The 18,917-nt window shown below is 44.5% G+C and overlaps 1 protein-coding gene across 2 annotated transcripts in view; it reads left to right on the forward strand.

Annotated features, from left to right (window-relative positions):
• LOC6612816 (protein similar) overlaps nucleotides 1-18,917 on the forward strand; it is a 70,237-nt gene that overhangs the window by 32,738 nt on the left and 18,582 nt on the right. For both annotated transcript variants that reach the window (XM_032723263.1, XM_032723262.1), the window contains exons 8-10: nucleotides 11,457-12,160; nucleotides 17,026-17,516; nucleotides 17,584-18,343. In XM_032723263.1, coding sequence (XP_032579154.1) covers nucleotides 11,457-12,160; nucleotides 17,026-17,516; nucleotides 17,584-18,343 — 1,955 coding nt within the window. The remainder of the gene's footprint in view (nucleotides 1-11,456; nucleotides 12,161-17,025; nucleotides 17,517-17,583; nucleotides 18,344-18,917) is intronic.

An 18,917-nucleotide genomic window follows, 5' to 3' on the forward strand; every position in this document is an offset into this window, starting at 1 on the left:
AAACAGAATCTCACTAGATTATAGATATCGAGATTTTCCTTTTACAGGGTATCGCAGCAGCGAATAACAATTAGTGCTAGCGAGTCACATGAATTTTGTCGCCGTGTCTAGATTGATTCGAATGCTTCGCGGTCTTGTCGATGCCGAAAGCCATTTTCATTTTCACTTTCGCTTTCATGCGGCCAGCGTGTGCACACACAGAGAAAAATCAGATGGCATTCGTGATATTAAAATATGGAAAATGCATACACAACTGCTATATCTGTTTGAGAAGTATATATTTCCCATTTGAATAGCTTTACAGTTTTTTTTTTCTTATTGGTATAACGACACATTCGGAAAATTTGTTGCCGTGCAGCGCGGAATCGGAATGAAAATAGAAGTGGGAGGCATCGAAAACAGCGCGTGGAATGAGAATTTCCAAAATAGCCGAAATGAAAAAAGCAGAATACAATTCTGGTCACATGCAGAACGATGAAAATGCCGGCGGGAGTCGAGGGGGAAAAGCGAGGCACGTGGGTTTATTCCATTTCCCAGCCAGCGAAAAGCCAGAGAAAGAGAACCGGAATCCGAATGGTGGAAGAGCGCGGGAAGAGGCTGGAGCATGCGATACACATGTTCCTGAGTGACTTTTGATGGATGCCACGCCTCGGCTGTATATCATACATCCTGCAGGACCCTCTTTTATTTGTTTTGCTTTCCTTCCCGGTTTTTATGCTGCCCATTGTCCCTTTTTTTAAGGCCGTTTTCTTCTTATCAATTTGCGAGCCAGTTTATTAATTTTCCCGACCCAAACTAGATTTATATGTGTCCCACATAACGACGTGCATAAATCAGTAGGACATCTGCAGAATTTTTGGTTATGAGGAGTTTTTAGAAGTTAAGAATTGGGAGTTTTTTTAAAGGTTTATATTTTAACAGCTGATCCCAACCACTCCCAATCCGATTGTGTGCACTTTCGACCATCGCGTGCCATTTGGTCATTATTAGTGGGCTCTTTTATTATTTTGGCCAGACATTGTTTGGACAGCAGACCAAGTTTAATATTAATTCGTGACCGAACGCCCCCAAAAGTGCCCGCCCACCGGAAGGGGAGCAATCAATGGCCCAGTCTTCGGCGGACTGGCTAACTAGCCGAATGAATAAATGAGTGAGCGAATGAAAATGGGCAAATGGCTTTTCCTTTGATGACTTGGTTTGGAGCCAATTTCCCGACCGCCGTCGACATTCAATTGCGGCGCTCTTGGCCTTTTTATTAGCGTTTCGCTGTATAGAAAGAAGTACTCATCATCATCATCGCCATCATCTCCGGCATGCCAGCCATCAATCATGCCACGCCAAATTGTTTAGAATAAATGTTGTTTTAACTTATTATTATTGTTTTGTTGTTACTTGCGTGTCGGCTGTCTGGAATCATTCTCGCTTTTTGTTGCGGTGGCTTGTTATTTTAATTAGGCGTTTCATTATGTCGCTAATTTGTTGAAATTAAAGCTGGGGCAAAAAAAAGAAGCTAAACCAAAAGCACATGACAAACATTCGGTAGCAGAAAAGCGACAAAACGTGATACAAATTTTGTAATCTACACAATTATTCGATGGTGATACCATCTTCATCGTCATCCAAAAAATCTTTGGACATCCAAATGCTACAGAGCAAGAAAATAGCTCAGAATAGTAGTGAATATTGTGGCACTTTTCTGTTGCAAAGGTATTAAATATTTCTTTCTGTGTACGCAAGACCATACTAACCTTACGTTAAAGTGTTGCCACTTTTTTTAACAACAGATGATAATTGTTTATTTGTGTTTCCACTCGTCCCCCCAAACATCCATAATTATCGGCGTATGTGTATCTCGACTATAACTCATCCACTTTCCTGTTGGCGCTCGGGTGAATCCCCCGCTCACTTTTGCACCATCTCTTAGCGGTGGCTTTTGTACCTTTTGATGGTTTCATTTTGCAGCGCTTAGATAAACATACAGATACAGATACAGCTACCGAGGAACCAGATACATTTATGGGGCAGCAGGACGTGGAGGCCTTTTCGGCCTCTGTTGGCCGAGAGCACACAAAAAGTGTGATATATAATAGTCTCCTTTCCACGCCGTTCTTCCTCCGACAGTTGTCAACACTTGAGTGGCGTGTTGTGCTGTCCTTCGTCCTGCGAAAAACATAAAATCCATGGGCTGTCACAAAAGTATAAATCAATATTGGCCTACCACTAAGATTTGGCCTTTTATTCGCTGTTGATTCGGTTGCTCGTAAATCGCGGATTATCCAACGGCCAACCCCCCACGACGAGGTTTTCCGATCGATTTGCGTCAGCTTTGATAATCTTATCTGGACCCCCAATCCGCAATTAGCTTCTGGTCAACTTATGGCCCACTTATAAACCATTCAGCAAACCATTAACGGGAGTTCAATGTGCACTAGCGAAAAATGATTACATTTAGCTATAGCGAACACACCTAGATAGTGATAAATGCAATAGTTATCAGCATATCATTCCTGAGTTTAAAGGCAGCTTTCATTTAAAACTACAATGCAATTATAAACCAGTTTATCTGAGTGTCTTTCTACCCATCCACTCAGCAAGCCATTCAAACACCTGTTTGCCCAAACATTTCGAACAAATCTGGTTGATTGATCATGTATCTTCGGGTTGGATATTCGACACACAGTAGCTGTTTAGGTAGGTAGAAAAAAGGGAGGATATCGGAAGAGAACCCCCGAATTATCTGGAGAACTTCATCCCCCTACCGCATCCATTCCTCATCTCTGTTTTTTGTGTGAATGCCTCGTCATTGGCCATTGTTTTTGTTCCCGCTTTCGGGCCTTACTTGCAAACAGAAAAAACTTGATCTACTGTTCGGTTTGGTTTCTCGTTTTCCTCCACATCACTCCCCATGAACGTGTCCGCCTTATCATATGTTCCCCGCTTGTGTCTGTGTCTGTGCATTGCCAAATCTTTCGCCGACTTTTTGTTTTCATTATTTTCGCAAAGTGCTGGGAGAGCCGCCCGTGGAAAGAAGAAACCAGTTCCACCAGATGCCGGCCGGCACACAAACGGCGAAACACAGACGGCGGCACACATTCGCCTCTGCCTGCTCACTTTTTGCACTTTTTCGAGCGGTAGCATTGGTGCCCCGTGGATCCGAGCACCCCGCCAAGCACATACCCTCCGATCCCGACTCTCGATCGCCGGAACAGACGGCGGCTCTCCGACTCACTCGCTCCGCTTTGAGTGGGCTTTCGCGCAGTTCGTGGTGCTCGGCTCGGCACGTATGCCAGATTTGAAAAGTCCATAACCAGACCGGCCCCAGACCAAGACCCACAATCTGCTGGGGGCATTTCCACGGAATTCCAAAACAACGTCTGCACCTGCTGCCCCATGAGTGACTAGCCTGACCACCACACCTGTGGTTAATTGAATAGGCCCAGAAACCAGAATCTACCAATTACCAATTAGCAATGAGCAGTACACTTTATAGATGCTGTATCTTGAAGATATTGATTCTGCTCGGAATTTAAATATTTGTTTTTTAAGTGCATGCTACCATGTTGACCCCTGCTGTGCCTATCTATGTGTCTGCAAATCCAGTAGAAGCGACGTGAGTGAAACGGCGTCGCCCCTTTCGATTTCACGAATTCGACGTCTATTGAGCTCGTTTCGCAAATTGTTGGCAGAATTACGTGGCAGCTGAGCGAGATGGCAACAACATTGGGCTGTACCATAAATGCCGGCGGAACTTATGAAATAATTCTCCAGATGCCAAGCATGCAAAAGTTGGGGCATCAGGGGATTTGGGGGTTAGCAGATACATATGTGTGCATGCATCTGACCGATTTGCAACTGCGCAAATGATTTACTTCACTCACTCGAGTCTAGACCCAGTGCTCTCGATATGGTTATGGGTTTCTATGTGGATCTGGCTAGAATCCATGTGGGCAGATGTGCAATAGCTATCTGCGCACATAAGTCAATTTGCTTTCTGTTTGATTGCCGGATGCCAGCAAACTTTTAGTAGGGTATTACTTGCTGAAATTATTTCGACTAATGAATGTACTTCGTTCACTGAGGGTTTTAAAAATATGGTGATAAAATAATTTTGATTAGGAGATGAATAACTTTGCCTCAATGAATCAAGATCTCGATTTTTTCCCTGGCAACCAAATTCTTGATTCTCAATTGCTGATTGCAACAGCTTTGATCGACCTGCGTGTATTGTATGTTCAATAAAAGTATTACGTAAAGGCTTTTCCCGTGCCTCCTCTATAAATTCGCATATAAATCCAGGCAGGTACGTCAGCTCCGATTTGAAGAAACTGAAGCATTTGTATTTGTGGTCGAATTCCACGGAGATAAGGTTTCCCCCCAAACCGATTTTGCCCAATCCCTGTGTCATGGTCTTGAGTCATCATGGGACTATATTGCTTACGACTAACTTCCAGCCCAATGGACATCTGGGGGCTTGTCATTCCGACAGGCGACCGAGTATGATGCAGCACTTTGCGATCTGACAATCGGATTGCATTTGGCGGGGTGAGTGGATGTATATGGACTATAAAATCCATGGAGTATATACATAGTGTGTAGACCGGTTTATCTGGACGCCTGATTTATTTGGGTCATATATTCCGGAGTTCCTGGGTACATGCTTTTAATGTGATTGAAGTCCGACGGTTGATTTGTATTGTGGCCAAGTGAATTGCAGAACGCTTCAGCTTGCCTGCGGCGGCATCCAGTCCCATTTCCTCCCCTTTCCGGTAAAAAGTCCCGCAGACGCCAATGCAGCATCCGAAAATAAACTCGAAAGGGGTGAAAATTCCTTTCCAGACAGCCAAAGAATGTCTTTTTCGTCCGGCTTTTACTTCGCCTTCCTCCTGGCTCGTTTTGTTTGGTTTTGGCACACTTTGAGTTTATTTTTAAAACAATTTCCACTGTTCGTTTATGGCTCGCTCCCATCAAAGATGCGGAAAATGTAGCCACTGACAAGGTGATAACTGCTCGATCTTGTCCAGTCGACAAGATAAATAATAATCGATTCATTAAAGGGGTCGCTAATGGATTGAATGGGAATGGTAATCGCAGGCAGCACGCCAAAATCCAGTTCACTATGGTAATATTATGTCTATAAGACGCAAAGGGGGTTGTTGCCTTGAGTACTTAAAGAGCACAACATTTTAAAGAATTTAAATAGCAATTCGAAGTTTGATATTTCAATTGATATCATATTTATAAGAAGGTTCATTTGTCGAGATTTAGATTGAACATCATTTGCAATGGACAATAATTTGTTGCTTAATGTATCTTTGTCTGATTTTTTTTGCCTCCAATTATTTATGGCTCGCCTTGGTGGGGAAAATGTTTGGCCCGAATTTAATTTGAATTTATTTCTGTCCTCCTCGGCAGCAAAAACTGCATAAACATTTAAAATTTATTTGCCTTCATTCCGACTTTAATATGGTGTTTGCCATGTTCTTTTCTGCTCTCTATCGGATTTGTTTGCTCTGGTTTGGGATACACATTTCTGGGGATATTCTGACATTTTTGAGGGGCGTGTGGGAGTGGGAATCACCTTTCGACCGCCCACATTCGTTCACCTTTCCCCCTCCGAAATTCCCATTTAAGTGAGCTTTTAACGAAGAGGCTCACGAGATTTCATCAGCGAGTTGTGTAAATTTGATGCACTCGAGAAGTGAGAAGACAAATACCACTAAAGGCGATATACCCTCACACACACGCACACACGCACTGACGCACACTTACGCACCCACCTACACACTTAAACGCTTTATTTCGTTTTCAAGGCAAATCGTAAAATTTCTGCAAATACTTTGCTCGTGCTTCGTCTCTTTCACTCGTCTGCTCTCTCTTTCACTTCGTGTTTCGTCCTGGCAGGCCTATTATTTATCCTTCTCTCTCTGAATGTATGTGTGTGAGTGGGCTTGTGTGTCCTTTTTTATGCCTATCACGCAATGGCTTTAGTTTTATGGCGAAATTAGCGAATGTCGACTCGGGCAATGCCAGCTCATATTTGTGAAATATTGGATTATGACCAAGCTGTACAGAGAAAAAGAACTCGTTGGCGCACAAATTTTCTGTTGTTCCATTGTTCTAGCAGGATCTTTAACTAAAATTGTCTAAATGGCACGACATTTTTAATTGCATGGTCACACTGCTGAATAGGAAATATCACTCATACGCCATCTTGGTTGTATTCGTAGTATGTTGTAATCGATCGCTTCTAACCATTTTCTTTACCCATTTTTTCTCTATATAAAGACAATCCTTTCGTGTGGCAGCTGCTTTCGGGTTATTACTGTACGGGAAATTGAAAAAGCAATAAGTTCTTGTTTCCAACTGATAAACATGAATATTTGTGGGGTCTTTTTACGACTTTTCGTTCTGTGGAGTGGGAGGGTGATTCCTTCGGCCCACGCATCGATTTCAGCTTTGCCCGTTTAGGACTTTTTTCCCTGCATTACTTCTGTCATACTTTTCGGCGCCTGTGAGGCCATGAATAAATACAATATAAATACCTGGACACTGGTAATACGAACTCAGTTTGGCGTTATCATCACAATCAGCTGATATTGCGGGTTCAACGTTTAATGCTTAATTTTGGTGGGCAGAATATTCTGCTCTTTAATTTTTGGAGAAAGGGAGATTTTTGAGTGGCAGAGGTTTCGTTTGCGGTGCTCAGCTGATTTGTTTGGCATAAAAACAATAATAAATCGCTGGTGGAATATGAGAGAAATATTTCAGCTCCCTGCTTTCCGCTCAAAATTCAGCCACAGAACGAGTGCTTCTGGGTGGAAAGCACTCAAAACTCAGTGCGCCGGCGTTGCGCTCTCTTCACTCAGAACGCGCTGCTCTCTTGGGGAGCCGCTCTCTATTTTTGGCGTCGCTTCGCTGGCGCTTTGAAAAAAGCCATCGCTTTCGGACTTCCACTCATTCGTCTCTCAAATTTCGCAGCGCTCACTTCACTTTTTCCGTGCACTGCTCCCCGAAAAATATAAAAAATTATAACTTGAACCGAAAAAACAGAGACGCGCACTAGTGACAAAAAAAAAAAAAAAACACAAACAAAACTATTAACTAAACTCTGCCGCCGCCGCCGTTGCTATCTCGCTCGCACCTCTCCGATCGCCGCGCCGTGCTTAAAAACAATCGCCGATTGACGTTTTGTTTTACTTCGCCAGCTGCCGTCGAGTCGAGTCGAAGTGCAAAAAGTTAAATAAAATGCTTAAAATCCACGCAAAGGAAAATACTAACTAAACACGCCCGGACGGAACTGTAAATATTTATTAACAAAATAACCACTCTAAAGCCAAATAAAAGCGCTGAACAACCAAGTTCAAAAGGTAAAAGATCAACAGAAGCGAAGTTAATAAATTACATAAAAAGCCTGCAGTTTTTTTATACACCTGTGAACCTCGTGAAAAAATAATAAAAAGTCAGCCTGAAGAAAATAAAAGCAAGCTAAAAAAATACTAAAGTTGACAAAAATAAACTTAATCACACACACACGCGGGGGCCTATATGCAAATTATAAAAAACATATAATTGCTATTTTAATCAGCCGCTGCCTGTGTGTGTGAGCGATTATCAAAATCTGAAACGTTCCAGAGCAAAAATAAAAAACGTCAAAATAACCAAAACCTCATTAGAAAAGTGTGCAAATGTTTGTTACACGCGGAATACAGAAAAGCGCCGAAAAATTAATAAACGATCGTATAAAAATACGGAATATGAAAAGTAAATGCAATAAAACAGACAAAGTTTTACACAACACTCGTTCCTAACCTGTAAAATGCTCAGCTGCAGCGCTGCTGCTGCGACGCCGACTGCAACAAATTGCATTCTGCGTGCATTGTCCAAAAAAAAAAAAAAGAATTCCTCTCTTTGCTCTCTTTCTTCGTCTTGCTGTTCGCCACATTGCAGTTGCAAATTTGCATTACATAAATTCGCTGAGCATTTGCATTTGTTTATTAAATCTTAATGGTGTGTTTTACGACCAAGAGTGCGTGTAATTAAACAAATTTATATTTTTTGCTGCTGCAATCGATTACACAACTCTCCGTAAACTCAAAACACAATTCTCAATTCTCCACTCTTTTGATCTCGTTTTACTGTCTTTTCGTTCATTCAATTTACTGCACACACACACTCACAAGCGCGCACAATTACTGCTATTTTAGGGGGGCTGTTCAAGCAAAGGAAGAAGCAGAAAAGGGGGCGCGGCAGGGGGACACCCGTTATTGCCCTGCAATTGAAAGAGGGAAACAGAATAAGAGGAGCAAAAAGGAAAGGAGAGCGAATTTACAGCCTCTCGCTTTTCAGACAGTTTGTGTTTGTTGTCGTCCGCTTGTTTTGTTCCTCTCTTTTTATGGTCGCCGATTTCTCGTATCTCCACCTCTGTGTTTTCCGTTCTTCGACGCAATTTGTTACACAATAAGAAAATGTGTTTGATGCAACATCAAAGCTCGCAAAAAGGACTTTCAAGCAATAGAACACTGTAGAAAGAAAATGCATCTGTTCTTTCAGCTCAAAAATTAAGGATTTATAGTATATGTTTCAATAACTGTCAATTGCTTTTTGACTTACTTAAAAATTTCGACACATTCCTAACGAAATCCGGTTAAATAGTTATCTCTGCCACTGTTCCGATTTATTTGTTTCACCTTTTGCTCAGCTGCAGCTCGTCTGGTTGCGCTGGGTAGTCAATTTGTGCATCTGCGAAAATCGTGTGGAAAAGGGGCGCGGCAAAAGAACATCAGGCGATCGAGCTGCGCTGCTGACTTCGCACTGGAAAAGCCATCAGAGCACTCGAAGATTCGCCATCCGCGCTACACGTTCAACGTTCCACAATTAGTACAACTTCCACTCGAGTTGCACAGTTCAAGAGTTGAGAGGAAAGATCGAGGGTGCAGTTTCTATCTGTATCTCTTATCAGCAGTCGTTCTCGAACATTTCATCAACCCATCGGCACTTCAAATAGCCTGGAGTGTTTTTGCAGTGCCCATTACAATCACAGCAGAGGGCGTAACGATAGCACATAGTCATAAGTTAGTAATCAGTGAAAAATCCATAAACTAATCTCAAAAACATTCTTTTTTTCATATCATATATCTCGTAACAATAATAAATTTGTAATCCAAAGATTAATTTGCAAAATACTTGTAAACAATTTGAGCTCAAAAGCGCAAATTGTATGTATTAAATTCAAGTTTTCATTCAAGCACATTCTTTGTCATACAAAAGATGTGTTTTAAGATCCCATTGATTGTTACCGGACAGCGCATTCATTGTTTTTTAGCACTTCAGATTAGCTAGTAGACTGCCAAAAAAAAGATATATCCAAAAATAGCATCGTTTCAACTGGTTTATAATGACCTTTCGCCAATTCGAGTGGCGCATTGTTGGTGCTATCATTTCAACCGTAGCTGTACGTATTTACTTGCACATTTTCGGAGACCTTCAATTAATAATGTGATGTAAGCCTCCTCCGCCACGAAAAGGGGCAGACCCACCGGTACCGATCGTCGGTTCTAACTGGTTGGGACTGGCCCGTGTCAGGCGACGGGCCCCAAACAATTGGCGAGCTCAACAATGAAGATGAAGCAATTATTTAAGTGTAGCAGCAGCCCAGATCAAACTACATCCATCTATATCTATAGGTTGTGACTGTTGTTGTCTACTCAATGCCTTCCGGCAAAATATTGGGTGGTGGGTGTGTTCTCTGGGCGTATGTCACCCAATCCAACTAATCAATCGATGCTTATCGAATTGCGCAACTCCCCGCAAGTCGTGTGACATTGAGCCTCCTTTTCCGCCCAGAAAGTGGGCTGGTCACCCTCGAGGAAATCGTAGATCTTCGATTGCCCAGTGGACAGAAGACAAAAGACCCTACACTTCACTTCAATGTCGAGCTGCCCCTATAACCACTTCTCGAACGACGTATTTTGTACTATTTCACCAGAGGGACGAGCCCCCAAAAAGTTGCTCCGCCTGCGTTGCTGTTGTTGCGCCCACAACCACTGGAAATTATAAATAATACTCGGCTGTTTGTTTTGGCGTTGGTGTTGGTATTCCGCCTCATCATGTCCAGCACTCGAGACCTGTGCACACATATAGTATAGTTATCGTGCAATGGCGCCTTTATCGCCAGATCAGTCGCAGCACGCATTCCACGGGGGCTTCACGGGGGCCCCACGGGGGATTCACGCGCCCAGCGCTTGACTCTCAGCCACTCCGTGCATGCACAGTTTTACGGCCGTTTAACGTAGGCAGTCCGGACGGAGACGTCGTCGCCCGTCCGCCGCAGATCAGGCTGAATCGGCCGATCGCGCGAATGCCAGTATCTTATCGCAGGAGAGGTGGAATGAAAGTTCCTGAGACATCACGGCAGTTGCTGGGTTCTCTACGGATTTTGGGTCTGGTTGCGGTTCCATCGGATTACTGATTACACCCTGTAGCAGCTCGGAGCTTATCAATCTGGGTCTGGTGCGGCGTTTGTTCTTGGGACACACCCACCTAGTGGCAATGCTATCTATCACGACTGAAAGGAACAGCGAAAACAATATGAACGATGCCCAGCCGTTTCTGATTTCGCTTGGATAATTGGTAATTGATAATGCTCAAAAATCGGTCTGGCATTGGGGAAACGTGACTTATCGGCGGGCGAAAATTTTCCGATGGCACTTGTGAAACCTAGGAAACCGCCCAGAAGTCGCTAATTCTGAATAGGAATGGTCGGTGATCACGTTTGACCCAACGCTACACGGACTTTTACCTGCAATAAAGGTGCACTAAAAATAGTTCTTTGGGAATTTTCCACTGATGATGATAATTTGGAATTTAGTATTTTAGTAGTTTTGGAAACAGGCTTTAGATAGGATCTGCCCGAATATATTATAAAATAATCCGTAGTAAATCTTTGCTATTTTAATCCTAAAGAACGTAAATAGAAATACCACTTGCTGATAAATGCGAAAACATATATTATTATTAAAAACCTTTATCTATGAAAGTCTGAATCTCAATTGGTGAACAGTGTTATCAAAACAGCGTTTGATAAGTGATATTAACCTTTGCAAAGAATTTTATTGTATACCTTTCCATGTTCTCAAACGAAGGGGTTCGTTTTACTGTAGAATACCGGCTCAATTCGGCTAGTTAGGGGACCCGTAGAGTTAATTAGTCTAGTTAATTGGTATTTACTAACCCAGAACGAGTGGCAAGCAGCTGTGTCAGCTGATTGCTTGAAAGAGCGCAGTATGCTCTCTTGAGATACTCAGATACATTGCATTGTTCAGATACTTTCGAACGAATCCCGCGAATCGCTTTTCTCGCCGTGGTGTAACAAACGAGTGCAACGCAAATAAGTTACCGAAAAAAAGCATTTCAATTAAACCCAATTCGAATCGCGTTTGTGCCTCTCCATCTTGCAGTAATCTTGAGAATAAACATGAGATATACTCACTTGCTCAACAAACTGCGGCAAGTGAGCAAAAGGAACAACACCACCAAGCAGCTGAAACCAAGAAGGAGCCCGAAAAAGGAACCGATCCCGAAATAATCCTTCAGGAAACCAAGGAAACAGCGAACACACCTATTCCCTTAGAGCTGCAAGCTAAGCCTCTGCAAATTGAGAGCGAGAAAGCAGAGAAAACCATCGAGGAAACCAAAACAACTGCAACAATCCCACCAGTAACTGCAACCTCAACGGCTGACCAGATAAAGCAGCTGCCCGAGAGCAATCCGTACAAGCAGATCCTCCAGGCGGAGTTGCTCATCAAGCGGGAGAACCACTCGCCAGGACCGCGCACCATCACTGCCCAGCTGCTCAGCGGCAGTAGCAGCGGACTGCGTCCCGAGGAGAAGCGTCCCAAGTCGGTGACCGCTTCGGTCCTCCGCCCGAGTCCCGCTCCACCCCTAACACCACCGCCCACAGCGGTCCTCTGCAAGAAGACTCCGCTCGGCGTGGAGCCCACTCTGCCGCCCACCACCACCGCCACGGCAGCCATAATCTCCTCGAGCAATCAGCAGCTGCAGATCGCACAGCAAACCCAACTGCAGAATCCCCAGCAACCAGCTCAAGATATGAGTAAAGGATTCTGCTCGCTGTTTGCCGACGATGGACGAGGTCTGACAAGTAAGTACCACTATAGCCTTCTATAAATACAAAGAAATGTTACGGAGATCTCTATCTTTACTCGGTGGTTTTCATTTCCTAATTAAAGAGCTGCTCAGTTAGATACTGTTTAAATAGTTAATGCAACGTAATCACTTATGAGTATGCTCTTATCAAGAGCTGCACTATATCTCATATTAGTAAGTCAGCAGTTAAACGATAGAGATTTCTGTAACACACCTTGCGCTACATAACTGAATTCGGTTGTTAGGGAAGGTGTGGTTGAATCAGCTGATAAGTGTTGAAAACAATACAAAACAGGAAAGATTCGCAAACCGCTTTTGAGCAGTTTTTTTCGTTTTGTAAAGTGCATCAGGTGCAGTGCTCTGTGCTCAAGGCTAAAGTCAACGCTTTTCAGCGACAAAACAGCGCCAACTTATACATATGCATTCCGGTTGGCTTGTTTATAAATTCTATGCAAAAATAGGCAACAGCCAGAGGGGCAGGCAACTTTGGTGACGCGCGCTATTTGATGTGATTTGACGCATTGTGCGATTTGATTGGTCGTGGTGGTTTGATGTGGCCGCAATTTGCGCAAATAAAACTATTTATTTGTAAAGACACAACCGCCCCGCCGCTCAGCCCGCCGCTTGAAAAGTGCATTAGTAAACAATGTTCCGTTCGCTCGCCTGATAAGTGCACACAGCAAGGTATATAATGGTGCGGTGCATATATGGAGGGCTATATACTGGGGGGGTGGATTCCGATTCCATTCCCATTCCCATCCGTACTTAACCGCAAGCCGGTTGGCGATGCAATTGCCCGGCTCTTATGTCACAATTTGCCGGCATTACGCATACGCAGTGTTGTTTGTATGTGGACCCGCGGGGGATCGTTTATTGCAAGATTAGAGTTTGACGGTGTTGGTTTTGTTTTTAAGAGTGAGGATCGCCGCGATGGAATGGGTCAATATATGGCACTGTAAAGTGGGTTAACTTAGGTAATCAATTCGAATGTTCTGAATGGTGACTTATTGTGTATACGCCGCGTGTTACATCAAACCCTATTTTTGATTTCATTGCACAATAGGCCTTATTAAAATTCTACCCTTGGCATTATTTATGGGAGTATCTAGTTAATTGTTTAATAATTTAGTTTAGCAGGCTAGACTCGTTCAGTTCTCGATCGTAAAAACATTTTTATAATATTTCCCACTAGAAATCATATGATTAAATTATTCAGAAAAAACGTCACCGATTGTTTTGCCCACTCTTTTCATTTCTCTATTGGAATATTTGTGTATTTCGAATGTTTTTTGTGCCCATCGAGTGAATTTTTCCACTCTTTTATTTTCATTTTTTCGCTGGCAGCTTCTGCCGCCTGGTGACAAAAAACAGAAATATGAATATTAACTTGAGCCAATTAATATGCTAAGCGATGTGGCTGTCATCGGGGGGATGGCGGGGGTCCCCCTGAAAAGAGTGAAAACCAGGGGCAGTGGAGAGCTGAATTTTTGGCGCGTGTGCCAAGGTCCGTCGATGGATCAAGCGCTGCTGTCTCGCATGTGTAGCCTGGGTAGCCCGAGTTCCCCTTTTCAGATCCATTGGCCCCCCGAAATGTTGGGGGTATTTTCGACACTCTCAAGTGGACCTGCAGCCTCTAATCGCTCTCGTTTTCGTTTGTGTTGACATTTTGCTGGGCCTGCAGACTCGGATGTAGAGATACGAAACTTTACTTTACTTTCTTCTAGCGCGTCGGCTATATTTATTTTCGTTGCGTGGAACGTAAATAAACAGGGGAAATGCCTCGGCTTAATTTTCGTTCCGAATCAGATTGCCTTAAGGGGATGATGATGAGTAGCCGGTGTTTTTATGTAATTCTTGTCACCGCGTTTGTTTGGTTGTTTGGTATTTTTCCAAACACTTCAAATATTCCGTTCGTCAGCGTAATCAGTTGTAACACTCGATCGCCTCGATTGCCGGCCGTCAGATACCCGAGTTTTCAAGGCGCTTTACAGCACATGCACAGATAATCAGGAGGGAATTCTTCTCGATGTCCAAATAAAAGTAACTCGTTGCCAAACAAAAACAAAGTGCCTGCCCAGTGTAATTACCTAATGCTCTTATCCATTCCCAATCTACAAAAGCAAATATTTGTAACGATAGCACACGAATAGGAGCACTCTGGCCATAAATATCAATTGGCCGATACATTGATGGGCTTATTCAGTGGCTGGCCAGGCCAGTTATGCTATGCGAGGAGGAGAAGGAGGTGGATGGAAATTGGGGCTTGGGATCGAAGGGGAATATGGACAACGCACTTCTATCGTGATTAGCACGCGTGATAAGCGCGCCCATCACGACCAGAAGCACAAATGGGGAATAAAAATAACAGACGGTCGGATGGTTGGATTGGATTCTCCGCTGCTAATCACCCGGGTTCAAGTTCACAGCTGATATGATGAGTCCGAGCCTGATTTCAGGTCTGTGGCTGCTGCTGTGTAAGCTGTCAGTATTTTCGGGCTCTTACATAAAGCTAAATAGGCGAAGCACTAGCTTTCCAGCATCACATCACGCCCTGTCTGTCCCCATTTGGTGGTGGCTCTCTTCTGATCTCTGCGGGTTGCTTCTTAAGTGCCCGTGTCCGTTGTTTACATATTCCGATTCTGATTTGGAACTACGTCACGTCACGAGTCGCCGTCTTCAATTGCAGATGATGACATAAATTTATTTAAATTGAAGCCGTTTTGCTCCAGGCCTCTGGGTTCTGTGATCTGGGTTCTCTCCAATTGTCCCGAAGATTCCTCGCAGTTACGCGTTGAGCATACACTGTCGGTATGAATTTTGTGCGAGTGCTAATGCGGCAACCTGTTCCCTCGAAAACTTTCGAATACGGCACACACGCCTCAAGTGCACCGAATGTGGCTCAAGTGCAGAGATGCCTTTCACAAGTTTCTCACGACCGACCTCTCATCGGTTGCACACAAAGAAATGTTGTGTTCTTTGAGAGACAGATCGAAAAGGCCTTTAAAAGGCATAAAAACATAAATTAATCTCCGACAAATCAGTTAATATATCTTTATAGGAAAATGCCTTTCAATAGATTCCTTTAGACACTTTGACGCAGTCCTTGCACAATATTTTTTGAAGTGTGACTAGGTTACGTGTTGGCCGGGTGACTCGATGCCTGGGTGACTGGATCACTGGGTGATGGCCAAGAAACAGTCGCAGCTGCTCCGTCCTCTTTAGCCTTGCGTGTAGGCGCAGTTAGCCAGTTAGCCGCTAAATGCCATTACCGGCCTTGCACCTTGGCGAAAAACAACACATTCGATCAGCTGTAATATATAGAAGCACTTTGCAAACATCTCATAAAATGCACTCCTCGATTCCGATATAGATATAGATAGACATAGACCCCCGATGGGCTGTGTTTTCGGTTCTGTTCAGTTCTGTGTGTGCCGTATTATCGTGCGCCATAATTTCTGTTGTTTTTTCCGCAAAAAGCTTTGCCAACGTTGAGTAGCACTCGAGTGCCATAATTACAAGTCACACTGCCGGGTTGGGGGCTATAAAGGAGGGGTTGGGGCTTGCGGGGGGGCCAGACCTTTGGGCCTGCATTGTTAATTAATTTGTTTGTGTCGAATGCAACGACCGCAAGAGCAAGCAGATGCCAGCTACAAGCTGTGCAAATCCCTAACACACCGCTAATCTGATCTTTATTGCCGCTTTCCTGAAAATGGCATTGGAATATGTTCTGCACGGAGAGAAAATGATACATAGACTAGATTTTTAGAGAGACCACATCGCTGTGTCGTGCAGAAGATAAAATGGTGTGACCATGCATTCAAGTATCCACCAAATATTAGGTTTTTTAATAGGAGTTTCAATAACGGACCTTTAGGTGATAGTAAAAACATAATAAAATGAGATAAATTATTTCTCTGCATGTGAAATGCATTGACTAAGCCGCTTGTTGGTTGGTGAGGAGGCGCGAGCCCATTCCAGGCAATCTGCTTACTATACTCTGGCTTATATGGCTGCCCGGTGGCAGTTGCCGCAGTTGGGATATATCCGTATTATATATGGCTCTTTGATAGAAGTAAGCGGCTGAGCCAAAGGCAAACAATGCACTCGCACTAACATTCACGAACTTGGACTTGCATTTGAAATTCTATTTGGCCTGCGGTCTCTCCGTCGTTTTAGTTAGTTTTTCATTTCCATTTTGCAACTTAATAGTCGGCACACACAGGCGGTTGGGACCAGTTTTATTAGCATACCATCTAGTATAGCAAACCCCATGACGGGCATGGGATTGGGATGGGGCTGGGGATCGTGATCGGGATGGGTTGATAGCTGAGACACGGCTTAGATGCTCAAGAACTTATACGACGCACAGGCCAATCTAGCGGGAAGATCGCCCCTGGTTCAAGACCCCATACTGATATGGGAACTTGCACCTGATCTGGGGCGATGCACCCGATAGTTACTCAATTCCGTAAAAATAACCTGGAATCCAGCGATCTTATCGATGTTGAGTTCCTGTTTCAGGAGCGTTTGTTTTCGCACCGCTTCGCTTGCATTTATTCCGCGTACGTCAATAGGCCCGAAATGCTGATTAGTGAGTCGTCCGGCCATAAAAATCATGGCTCTGCTTCGATTCCACCGCGAAGGCAATTGGAGCGACTAATTCACGAGGGGAGCGCATTGCCTTCAATTAGATTCAATTGAGAGCTGTCAATTAGGGGCCACTCCGGCGAGCGATAATTGAAATTTCGGCAGCACACAGGCCACAATTAACAGTAGACAGAAACCCGAATTGAGATGTAGCACCCCACCGCAAACTAGGTGAAACCGCCACTAACAGAATGTTTTTCTTTTCGATTGTAGTGCTTAAGGAAGAACCTGACGATTTGTCCCACCACCTTGCCTCCACCAATTGCATCCAGCTGGACGAGATGACTCCCTTCAGTGACATGTTGGTTGGCCTTATGGGCACCTGCCTGCTGCCCGAGGACATAAATTCCCTGGACTCGACCACCTGCTCCACGACGGCCAGCGGCCAGCACTACCAGAGCCCCAGCAGCAGCAGCACCTCTGCACCCAGCAATACCAGTAGCAACAACAATAGCTATGCCAACAGTCCGCTCAGCCCGCTCACACAAACTCCCACGGCAACCGCTAGCAATCCCAGTCATCAGCAGCAGCAACAGCAACATCACAACCAGCAGCAGCAGCAGCAACAACAGCAGCAGCATCATGCACAGCACCACGACAACAGCAACAGCAGCAGCAACATCGATCCGCTGTTCAACTATCGCGAGGAGTCGAATGACACAAGCTGCTCGCAGCACCTGCATTCGCCCAGCATCACATCAAAGGTGAGTTTCCTAGACCTACAAGCATTGATTATCCTTACTGATCGATATGTTTCTTCTATCGCAACAGAGTCCCGAGGACAGCAGCCTACCATCGTTGTGCAGTCCCAATTCACTAACACAGGAGGATGACTTCTCCTTCGAGGCCTTTGCCATGCGTGCTCCCTACATCCCGATCGATGATGATATGCCCCTGCTAACGGAGACGGATCTCATGTGGTGCCCACCAGAGGATCTGCAGACCATGGTGCCCAAGGAGATCGACGCCATACAGCAGCAGTTGCAACAGCTGCAGCAGCAACATCACCAGCAATACGCCGGCAACACTGGCTACCAGCAACAGCAGCAGCAGCAGCCGCAACTCCAGCAGCAGCATTTCTCCAACTCCCTGTGCTCCTCGCCAGCTTCAACGGTCTCCTCATTGTCGCCATCGCCCGTGCAACAGCATCATCAGCAGCAACAGGCAGCGGTCTTCACCAGCGATTCCAGCGAGCTGGCGGCATTGCTGTGCGGATCCGGAAATGGAACTCTTTCGATCCTGGCTGGAAGTGGTGTTACGGTTGCGGAGGAGTGCAACGAGCGGCTGCAGCAACATCAGCAGCAGCAACAGCAGAGTGGCAACGAGTTCAGGACTTTCCAGCAGCTGCAGCAGGAGTTGCAGTTGCAGGAGGAACAGCAGCAGCGTCAGCAGCAGCAACAACAGCAGCAGCAGCAACAGCAGTTACTCAGCCTAAACATCGAGTGCAAAAAGGAGAAATACGATGTGCAAATGGGAGGCAGTTTATGTCATCCCATGGAGGATGCATTTGAGAATGACTACAGCAAGGACTGTAAGTATCTTGGGTGGCAGTTCGGGGATATATATGAATTGAGCAGTCATGGAATGGAGTATTTTAAAAGGAATAGTCATATCATATTAGAACGGAAGAATGGTCTAGCAATTGGGGGGTAATTATGGGGTGGATATTTTACGACACTTTCGTCTTTTAATAGAAAGCGGCATTTGATAGATTTAATAAAGCTGAATAGATTGATTTACGGCCCCTTGGGACCACTCTCTCTCTCATTCGGTTTTGAAAATATTCCACAATTTCGCCTCCTGCACTTGGAGAGGTCTAATTTTATGGCAGTCCGCGGCTAAAAATACCCGTGGAAACTTGCTTTATTTTTTATGATATGCTGCCAACGCACACGCACGCACTCCAACGCCTACATGTAAAAATAGAGGAGGCAAACATAAAGAAAAATTCAGAATTTCAGTTGCGTGTCGTGGAAGATGTCACTTGGTTTAGTTGTGGGTTGGGTTCATTTCCCGTCTGTGGGAACCGCGGGAGAGCTAATTGATGTGGGTCTGCGCGCCACTCCAGTGGTTTGAATCGATTTGCGTAATATTCACACACTGCT

Source organism: Drosophila sechellia, chromosome 3R (genome assembly GCF_004382195.2).
Source record: "Drosophila sechellia strain sech25 chromosome 3R, ASM438219v1, whole genome shotgun sequence".
Classification (NCBI taxonomy): Eukaryota; Metazoa; Arthropoda; class Insecta; order Diptera; family Drosophilidae; genus Drosophila; species Drosophila sechellia.